Source organism: Mustela nivalis (genome assembly GCF_964662115.1).
Source record: "Mustela nivalis genome assembly, chromosome: 18".
Lineage (NCBI taxonomy): Eukaryota > Metazoa > Chordata > Mammalia > Carnivora > Mustelidae > Mustela > Mustela nivalis.
The window spans coordinates 33,194,532-33,204,537 of record NC_139037.1 but is presented as its reverse complement, the minus strand read 5'-3'; the positions used below and the strand labels follow the sequence as shown (position 1 = coordinate 33,204,537).

Genomic DNA, 10,006 nt, shown 5'->3' with positions numbered 1-10,006 from the left:
ACCTCCATGGTCTGAAGCAGAAGCCAACGCTGTGAGGGGATTTCAGAGGTCATTCTGCTCTCAGCAAGACCAAAAACCCAAATACCCCATGGCTAACCACAAACTAGGGTCTGCTGGGGAAATACCAACTCCCTCATTGGTAAGGCATTGTGTGGCCACTGTCGACACCTTCCTACTATTCTCGCACCACTGAAAACCCTTCTGGGCTTTAGCATCATCGTCACCATAATCAAAGGCTTCAACTCCACCCTTTTCCAGAGACTTCATGTCTTGATCCTGGGTGAAACAACCAATCAACCAATACTGAATCATATCATTAGGTGTTGGAAGAAAGGGAGGGTATTCTTGCCCTTTAAGGAAAATAAAATACGGTCCCTGCCTTCCAAGTGCAGGTTGGAGGTGGGGCAGAGCAACGGCATCAAAGACAACTTGTGCTATAAGGTCAACTCCAGACAACAGGTACAATTCCATTCCATTCTAGAACACACATGACTGTCCAAGGTGATGGTGGAGATTTAGAGAAGAGCACCATGGCAAACCTGTATTTCAGAATCGTGGTCCAAGGAGTTTCATTGCCAGAGTACTGTAATTCCTCCTCCATCCATCCATCTATCCATCATCCATCCAAGAAACACTTTTCATGCTGACCCTATTCCAAGCACTGTATGGGGCACTGAGGATGTAATTATAAATTACAATAACCAGTAACAAGGTAAATACCTTTGCAGAGTTCGTGGTCTGGTGGAAAAGGCAGATACACCCCTGATGCAACTAGCAACCCTCTCTTTGCCCACCCATTCTTGCGTCCACTCACCCATTCATTCAAGGAATATGTATAAAGCATCTACCAGCCCTGACACTGTGCCAGGCCCTAGGCACTCTGTAAGGAACAGCAGAGGAGGGCCTATCCTTATTGAGCTCAGTGCCCAGCAGAGTTGTGGCCAGGGTGTCATCTGAATCGGAGAGTTCAGGTGGTCAGTAGGGAGTGAGGCCCTGATGTGTGGGGATCAGAGAAAACTGCACGGGAGGTGGAAGGAGCTCAAGTGTAGCCTTGAAGGTCAGACTGGACCCTGCTCAGGTCAGGCAGGGGTCAATCCCTTCACTCACTATCCCTCCCCTGCACTTCTTCCCTGACCTCTTCAGAGTTTTTAGCAAGATGAAAAAGACCTCCCTAGGCTCTGGGCTGTGATTACCCAACTGGAAATCCTTTCCTTATAATCAGGAAATTCTCCTTCCTGATTTCAGCTACACTGTGTCTCCTCGCTGCTGCCTGAAGTATGTTCCCAGTTAAAAGTGTTTTCCCAGTGAAAAGACCTAGCAACAAATTCAAACACCACTCATACATCTAATCTTGGCCTCTTTCTTGCTGTCCCTGCTTGCTGCTATTCCAGGGTCAAAGCTGGCACTCCTTGGGGACAGGCTGAGCTCAGAGAAAAATGGGAGAATTGGGAGCAAGTACACATGCCTGGGAAGCTTTTTCTGCCTGCACAGGGTCTGGAAGCATTTCCATGCTAGCATTCCTGCCACTGATGGGGAGAAAGGGGACTGAAGGATCTGGGAAGTTCCCCGGAAGGGCAGTTTCACTGGTTGGCTTCATTTCCTGCAGTCACACCAGGCACAGTTTGGTTTCATTCATGACATCATCACAGACACCTGTTCTGTGCCAGGCAGCATGGGAGGCACTGGGCCAAACGAGACGAACAGAATGCAGTACCCACCTTAGAGGGACTCGCCCTCTAAAGGAAAACAGACAGGGGAACAGGGCTCATGCCCTAAGGGGGGAAGGATTCAGACATGCAACCAGAGAATATTCATCCATAGTGGCCCCATACAAATATATGAGCAACAGGGATGAAGATGAAAGAGAGGTATCTGTTCTCATTATTGACTGAGGGGTGGAGGTGTGGGAGACAGGTGTGCAGGGAAAAGAAAGGACATGGGATCCTAATTCTACCATTCACATGTTCTGTGTTCCTCTCTCTATCTGGTTTTAGTTCTATAATTTACTTGATGTAGGGATCTACACGGATGTTCCTCTATGTCCTGCTTCTGTGATAGGATGACGCCCCACGTGTCCACTCCTCCTTACTGCTGCTAGCATTTATTCAGCACCCACTATAAGCGGGGCTAGAGCAGCGCTGAGTATTTTTACACATTTTAGCATTGTCTTCTCAACCACCTTGTTGTGAAGGCATTACTATTCCCATTTGAAATATGAGCAAACTGAGGCTCAGAGATAGTGCGGATCTTCAGTGAGAAGCTCTGTGCAAAAAGATCAAGAGATCTTTGTAATCGCCCCTGGGAAACCTTCTCCTCCGAATTAAATTGGCTCAAAGGGAGGTGTACCTGCGCTTTCCCTCCAGGCTTGACCTCACGTTCACAGGGTACTGCTGGCCTCCTGCAGAGTCAGAGTCGGTAATAGGTTTCAGTTTTGTTTGAAAGCCCGTGGGGGTGACAAGGACTGGGCCAAGCGCACGCCTGGAGTTATATGGCTGGATGGGGCGAGGCGGAAGGCTTAGACTCACCGACTCGTTGATCAGAAAAGATACCTCGGGCCAAACCCTAGATATTTAGCCCACCCCTCGCACTTGGGAATTGAGGGAACAGGTTCAGACACGGAGGCTGCCGGGCGAGGACAGCAGTCCCGGGTAGCACATCAAGCCAGGGGCGGAGTAAAGGGCCGCGCCTGCAGCTCATGGTCTCTCATTCTCCACGCGGCCCGCCTGGCCCAAGGACCACTTCCCTCCTCCATCCCCAACCCTTCCTGGGACATCAGGACCCCGCCTGGGACCCAAGGAAGCGTCCCGCCCCTTCGCTCCGCGCTCCTGCCCCCAACCAAGGCACAATTAGTGTGGGGTGAGTTTCCCTCTCCAGCTGGGTAATTATGTTCTCATTAGGAGCCGGGCCACCCGGGGTTGGAGCATCAGCGCTCCAGCGCAGCTCTGAGGGCACGCTCCCAGTTCTGGGGACGGTGGAAGCCATGTCGGGCGAGTGAACGAGCTAGGGGGCCAGTGCAGGACCTAGCAGAACCCGGTGCCGCGCCGCTCCAGACAGCACACGAGAGTGACCCCGGCTTCTAACAAGCGATCTGGCGCTGGCCCGGAGTCTCCCACCGACACTCTGCGCCTCCAGGAAAACCCGGGCCTGGAAGTCAGGTCTGGGCTCCTTAGGTCCTAGAAACCTCCTTGAGCTTTCCTCTCCTCCTCCACCCCGCCACACACACCAGAACCCTAACCTGCTGCAGGCCCGCAGGAAACTGAGGTTGGGGGGTGGGGGAGGGAAGGTAAGAGAGACCACATTGCAAAGAGGGAGGCCAGGAAGGGGTAATCACTCTGTTTCTCTTGGGTGAGGAAGGATTCCAGGAGGCAGGAGAGGAGGAAGTAACCAAGGTGACCTGGGCAGGGGAGGAGTCTTTGAGACTTTTGAGAGGGAGGCTAAACGAGGGGGTGGCCCTGAACCCCCACAGGCTCTATTCTGATCAGGTTTATATGAAATGAAAGCAGGAGACAGGGCAGAGATCTGAAAGGGCCTACAGGGTTCTAAGCATTCAAGGGAACCATGGTGAGGTGTAGGTTTTAGGATGAGCCTCCTCCCTAGCCTCTAGTTGGGGGCAGGGATGTAGTCTCTACTGAGCCCTCAGCCTTTTTTGTCTCTGTCCCTTTCAGTACCCAACACACCAGTTAGGAGTGTCCGGTTCCCTCTCAGCTGGAGCACAATTTTCAGATGAAGGCACAGGTAAGGATCACCCCCACCTCTATCCCGGATGTGAGGGAGGTGGCCCAACTGACAAGGACCCAGCCCCAATGAGGCCTCTAACTCCAACTCCTGGTCCTTGGGGAGAGCGGTCCGCATCTCCGCTCAGTCTAACGGGAGACTCAGGCCTGAAGATAAGGGCAGTTTGGGGAGGGATGTGGTAGAGAACCCCACATTTCCACTGGGGCCTCTGGAGCAGAACTGCCTGCTTAGCACTTCTGAGAGCTTGCTGAAGTGGGTACCACTACCCCTGTCACACACTGCAGAGCAGAAGGCAGGCCCAGGCCCAGATATCTCCCTTGCCAACCAGTGCCAACAAGGCCTGGTGGGAGAGCAAGAAGGGGGAGTGAATCCTGGAAAAGCAGCTACAGAAGGGCTTCCCAAAGGAGGCAGGTTCTTCCTCGAACGGCTTAGATCCCCAGAAAGGATTTTGAAAAGTAGAGTAGAGAAAGTGTGTTTCCAATTGAGCAGAGAAACAGCCGGTGCAGAGGCATGAAGACGGGAGTGGGAGATGGGCTCATCGAATGGCAGAGGGAAAGGATCAGCAGGGGGAGGAAGCAGTGGCTAGAGCCAGTCTGAGAAGCATCTCTAAAGCCAAAAATCAGACCTTGGGGAAGAGAGGGGCCCTCCCTCAGCTGGAGCCAGGACAGAATCAAGGGATAACTCCCCCCTCCTCTGTCCCACTTGGGGCCCACTTGCTCCCTTCTGGTTCACATTCCAGGCTTCAGAGCTGGGGCTCCGGCTCCAGGTGAGCCCGAGTTCCTGGATAGGCAGGTTTCCTCTTTGCCTTCATCCCAGCCTCAGGCCTAGCACTCAGGAGACAGCCCCCAGGAGCCAGATCAGAGCAGGGGACAGCCAGGGCTCATTAAACCCAGGCCAAAGAACTGCAGGCCTGTGTTCAAGACAGAGGACGGCTGGAATCTGAGAGCAGGAGGGATTCTTGAAGATTTTTGAATTCCTCTTTGTCTTTATACGGTTGAGCAAACTGAGGCCAGAGGAGAACTTGCCAAAATCACCCAGCTGGAGCAGAGCCTGGTAGTCCCACAGCTGGAACAGGCACGCTGGGGGTACCCTCCCCAGGAAGAGGGGCGACTGGCCACCACAAGGGAGCTGACATCGAGTTAGGGGCGCTGCTTCCTTGGGTTGTAACTATGCAACCGGCATGGCCCGTGAGCCCTCATCCTAGGCAGAGAAGAGAGTACCTGGTGCGCCGTGGGTGCAAGCCTGGCAGACTGGCTGTTCAGGGACAGAGCGGTTGCAAGGAGCTAGTTCTGCCCAAGACTCCAGTTCTCCGTGATCTCTCCCTCCCAACCGGAAGAATGCGGAGAAAGCTTTTTTTTTTTTTTTTTTTCATATGTTCCTTTTTTGAAAGAACAGCTTTTCCTTTTAACTCTCTCTACGGTTCTGGATTGCACCTTATCCCTACTTCCCTGGGAACTGACTATGGGGGAGAGCTGTGGAATGGGGGAGAAAAGCACTCCTCACTCCTGAAGTCCCTAGCTATCTCCCTGGGGACCCCAGGGCTGCTGGGGCTTCAGAGCACGGGGTTAGGGATGCGGGCCCCCTGGCTTGAGTGCGAAGGAGGAACAAGTCCCCGTTTAGAGGAAGGCCCCACGCTTGGCGAGTTTCCATCAGAGGAACGGCAGGAATTAGGAGAAACATGGCTTATTGTGCTATTATTACCCCCTTTTCTCCACCCCTCAGGAGCCAATTAAATCCACCCCTGAATCTCCACTAGGAAAACAAAAAACAAAGAACTCTGAAAGGATCAAAGCCAGAGGTGCCTATCCAGGCCTAGAGTCTTGCCCCAGGCCCCTGCAGCCACCCGCTTCTTGACACCCTACTCCCCTCGCTGCTGAAGCGACTGGGTCAGACTTCCAGACTTAAAACGAAGTCGTTTATTTCAATTTTGCTTTCACATATGTTCCGATACAATCAAAACTCCTGGACGAACCTCTTGAATGAAAGTCCTGCATTGAGCGCAATCGCAGGTCCTGGGCGCCCCGATAATACGGCGGGCGGACTCAAATTCAGAGGCGCTGGTATAAAACAGACGCTGCTCCCGGAACTGTGGGGCGGACGGCTGGGGAAATCCAGGGGCAGAGGCGTGGGAGTCGTGCTGGCTCCTCGAATTGGGATTCTCCCTGATGCATTTGGACTTCTAAAAAATCCAAACTTCGCTTCCAGGCCGGTAGTGGCGCCGGGCCTCGCAAGATTTCGGCCAAAGCAGGGAGCACGGGCGAATGCGGGGCTTGGCTCTAGGCCTGGCGCAGAAAGGAGCGCGGGCTGGCTTCGCAAGGATGCGCTCGAGCCCCGGCCTCTCTCGGGTTGCGTTCTCACCAAGGGTTGCGCTTCTCACCAAGTCGACTTCCCGCGCCTCCGAGCCTCGCCCTTCCACAGCCCGCCCCCAAACCTCGCAGCTGGGAAAGATGCGGAGTTTAGAAAGCTGTTCCAGAAAAATAAAAGTCCCACTTCAACTTTATTGGGTTAAAGCAAAATTAAATCTTGGCTATTCACACGTATGTTACAGAGGACGAGGAAGCGTCCGGAAGAACCTCCTGGCATTTAGTGAGCCACAGAACACGAGGGCATTGACAAGCATCAAGACATCAAGCAGCCTTTCACGATCACTCCGAATAGGACATAGAAATACGGAAATACAGCCAGTTTCCACTGGGAAGAGTTCTTTGAATACAAATGATATATATTTATATATATTTTTGAACCAGTCACCCCGAAGGTGAGTCCTTTCTCTGCTAACAAGCAGCGGAGAACACAAAGTATGTTCAGCTAATTAACTCTTGAGCTGTATTTTAAGAGCAATATTTGCCAAATTAAAACTACCTCCCCCTTTCAAAATAAAACCAACCAACCAAACAAACAACAACAACAAAAAAAAAAAAAAACGAACAAAAACCTTATCCCCTCTCCAAACTAAAAAGAGGGGCGGGGCATATTAGATTTCAGCAGGTGGAAAGATTCATAGGGGAGTGAGGAGGAAGATATTTCACGTTATACAGTGAAATACAGTTTCTTTTGTATAAATTGTAAGGGATAGGAACATGGGGGTAGAAACAATGACAAGGCAGTCTCTCTTTCTTGATTACTTCAACCGGAATCGGGGAGACGATTTTATTTTTGGAAATGGGAGTGCGCAGAGCTAAGCGGAATTTACTTTTCCTATTGAGGAAACGGACAGAGTAGTCCGATCCCCCGGCGCGCACCTTTTACCCGGATACAGCTGGGGAACATGTAGGAAGTTTCAAGTCCTTCGGCTTTCTCGTCCTCTAAATTTCAGCCTCTTTCTCATTCTCTCTCCTGCCTTCCTCCTGCCTTCGCCCTCTCCCTGCCTCCATTCCGGCAATGAGCCAGTCAGAGGGGAAACACCAGGAATCCGGAGAAGGTCGAGTACTTCCAGCCCCCCATCAAGTTCCCCCGCTCCAGCTTGAGGTATGCTCGGTCGCCTTTCTCCATCTGGATTAGAACTCCGTTGCTGGCAGCCTCCCGGGTCACGTCCTGGTCACCAGCAAAGGCTGAAATCACCGGCCACCCATTTAACATGAGGCTCACCTGGGAAAGAGAAAGGCCTGCTTCAGAGAGGCGACCTAGGCGCGTACCAAAGTGGCCGTAAAGACGGTAACCTTCGCCGCTTGGCTCACAGTTAGAAAGGCCGGGGAACATGGTGGAAAGGGGTGGGGGTAGAAAAAGGGGCTTTTCAGCCTACTGCTGCGGGTCCAATGGGGTGAAAGACAGCCAAACTGGAGGACAGGAAGGGGCTGCCCCCCCCAAAAGAGTCACTTTCATTCCTTGAGCTCGCCAAGCAAATCCCAACTGCACTTTTTTATCCAGTTTAATGAACCCATAGACGGCTGGAGTGCCCTGATATTTTTGTCCCCCCCCCCACTCGGCCCCCCCATCCCCTCTTCAAAGAGAAACGCAGGCAACTGGAGTTTCTGGGAGAACAAACCAAACAAAAACCCTGGTTCCTCCCGGTCCTAGCTGCCTGGACACTGTGGAGACAGTGGAGAAGCTGGGCAAGGGTTCTGGCTGATGAGAAATTTCCCCAGAGCTGCACTCTTTCCTTGCTCCCCAAACCGGGGCTCAGTTCCTATCCCAGATCCAGCCGTGCCCCCACTGCCTGCTTTTGCCCTTGCTGTGGCATCAGCAGCCAGAGGCCGGGCGCCCTCTCCCCAGCTGTGCGTCCTGCCTTCCGTTTCTGCCCAAAGGAAACCTGGACACCTTCAGAACCTGGAGAGCCGGTGAGTGCTGGCTGGAGCGAGCCTGGAGCCCAGAGGCAGTAGCTCTACACCCCCTCCCTTCTTTCTCCACCCTTTAACTGCTTCGGCTCTGATGCTGGTAATTCAAAAATCCAGAGTCCATCCCCAAAGGGATGCCAGGATCCACCCCTGAGCTTGGTGCTGAAGGCAAACACAGGGGAATCCAGACTTCTGAGTGGGACAGGGGATGGGGATACAGTCTGTGGTGCTGAAGGTGAGAGGCGCAGAAAGCTGCTGGAAAGAGGGAACTGTCTCTGATGCTAACCTGCAAACGCTATGGGAAATCCCTGCAGTCCAGTGGAAAAGGAAAGAACCTCTTTGGGGAGGCCCAGAAGGTGAAGGCAGGAAACTGTGTATGGGAAGGAGACTAGGTTCCAAGAGCCGGGGGAAAAAGCAAGAGACAGGTCAAGCCTGAGAACTGTGAGGCCCTGCTACTCGTCCAACCAAGCAACCCCAGACACATGGAGCTGCTCCTTCTATCACCCACCCCCATAGGGGCCGCTCATTCCTGCAGCTAATAGCCCCCTACCCAGCTGGGGCCTGACCCTGAGGCGGTGGCTGACCTGAATGGTCTGTCTGTTGTAGACTTTAACCACGTGGAAGTTAAAACTGTAGATCCCTTTGCGCGGGGCGATGAAAGTGCTGCGTTCAGAATCAAAGTTGTTCCCGATGTTCACTAGTACCTATAAAGAGACGGGAACGAAAGGGAGTAGACAAGAGTCAGTCACGAACTCCTGTCCCCGAGCCTCTGCAGAGCCTTGGAGTGGATTGAACATCAGCCTTCTACCTCTCCTCCACCCGGCAAACCAATCTGCACGGAGCACTCACCTGGTCAAAGTAGATGATCATAGTGCGATTACTCATCTCGGACGGCTCGTGGTTGGTGCTTCTGATGGCAGAGAAAGCCACCTTGGCGCTGCCAGAGCGTACAGAGATGCCCAGAGCTGTGCCGGTGGGATCGGACGTGGGGTTGGAGTCGCACACCACCAGGCACTTGCCTTCCAGCACGATGGGCTCCGTCTCATTCTGCCCGCGGGCCGGGCCCGCCAGCCACGCCGCCCCCAGCAGCAGCAGCTCCACTACGCCCAGCATCGCGACGCCGGCGCCCACCCCGCCCCCCACCCCGGGGGCTGCTTGCGCCAGCCGCCCCCCCCGCCCCAGCCCCACTCCGAAGCCCCCTCCTCAGCTCCGTGCGCAGCTTCGCAGACGCCGCTCCGGACACTACTGCTCTTCCTTGCACTCCGAGGCAAGCGTGCCCCCGGCGCGATGCTCCCGGAGCCCCGCCCGGGCCTCAGGGGTGCCGCGGCTGCCCAGCCGTACTTGGATGCATAGCCGCTACCGCTCGGTCCCCGCTGCTTCCGCCGCCTCCTGCTCGCACCCGCCGCTGCCGCCGCCGCCGCCGCTCTGAATTATTGATGCAGCCGGCGCTGCAGCCGGAGCGGGCGGAGAGCGCGCGCCGGGCACAAAGGCGCGGACCGCCGCCTGGCCCCGCCCCCGCTGCCTCCTAGCCCGCCTCCCTCTACAGCTCCGCCCCCGCACTGGCCTAGGCTCCGCCCCCCAACCAATCCTAACGCGCCGCGCTCCCCGCTGAGCCAATGGCGGCCCTGTCCGCGCGCGGCCACCTGACCCCGGGCGCCGTTGTTATTAGGCGCGGCGAGGCGGGCGGCGCGCGGCAGCAGGGTTGGGCTCTGGCCGGGAGTCGACTGTGGGAGCGAGGACTGGGGACGCGCGCGCGCGCGCGCACGCGCGCCCGTGCCCGGACTGTCCGCCGCGGCCGCTCGCTCTTTCGCCTCCCGCCTCCTGCCAGCGTCTTATTCAGCCCCCTCAGCCCTTCCGCCCGCCTCCAATGGCCAGCCCGCAGGTAGGAGGCGGCGCGCGCGCTCCGGGTCGGGAATAGAATCAGGGCGCGAGAGGCGCCCGCCTGTGGGCGCGCGGGGGTGGGAGGGGAGCGCCCCCCAGCGGGCGCAGGCGGGAGG

The 10,006-nt window shown here is 55.2% G+C and overlaps 1 protein-coding gene and 1 long non-coding RNA gene across 2 annotated transcripts; one reads left to right on the top strand and one right to left on the bottom strand.

The window, feature by feature from the left end:
• The first annotated feature begins 2,630 nt into the window (after window positions 1–2,630).
• LOC309853408 lies at window positions 2,631–6,640 on the top strand. Its single transcript, XR_014305660.1, has 3 exons — window positions 2,631–2,856; window positions 3,666–3,735; window positions 5,458–6,640. It is a non-coding gene; the product is annotated as an uncharacterized lncRNA (long non-coding RNA).
• CBLN1 (cerebellin 1 precursor) lies at window positions 5,637–9,171 on the bottom strand. The gene is made up of 3 exons (XM_082711348.1): window positions 8,859–9,171; window positions 8,594–8,713; window positions 5,637–7,323 (listed from the first exon to the last, which is right to left on the bottom strand). Exons 1-3 carry the CDS (start codon window positions 9,120–9,122, stop codon window positions 7,126–7,128), a joined length of 582 nt encoding a protein of 193 aa, XP_082567474.1. The 5' UTR covers window positions 9,123–9,171; the 3' UTR covers window positions 5,637–7,125.
• Between the last annotated feature and the right edge of the window lie 835 nt (window positions 9,172–10,006).

What these genes read in the sequence shown, in the direction of transcription:
- CBLN1 (XM_082711348.1), bottom strand. Translation starts at nt 9,122, where the DNA reads ATGCTGGGCGTAGTGGAGCTGCTGCTGCTGGGGGCGGCGTGGCTGGCG. An exon ending in TGATCATCTACTTTGACCAG is followed by an intron (nt 8,714 to 8,858) that starts GTGAGTGCTCCG and finishes GTCTCTTTATAG; the next exon opens with GTACTAGTGAACATCGGGAA. An exon ending in ACAACAGACAGACCATTCAG is followed by an intron (nt 7,324 to 8,593) that starts GTCAGCCACCGC and finishes TCTCTTTCCCAG; the next exon opens with GTGAGCCTCATGTTAAATGG.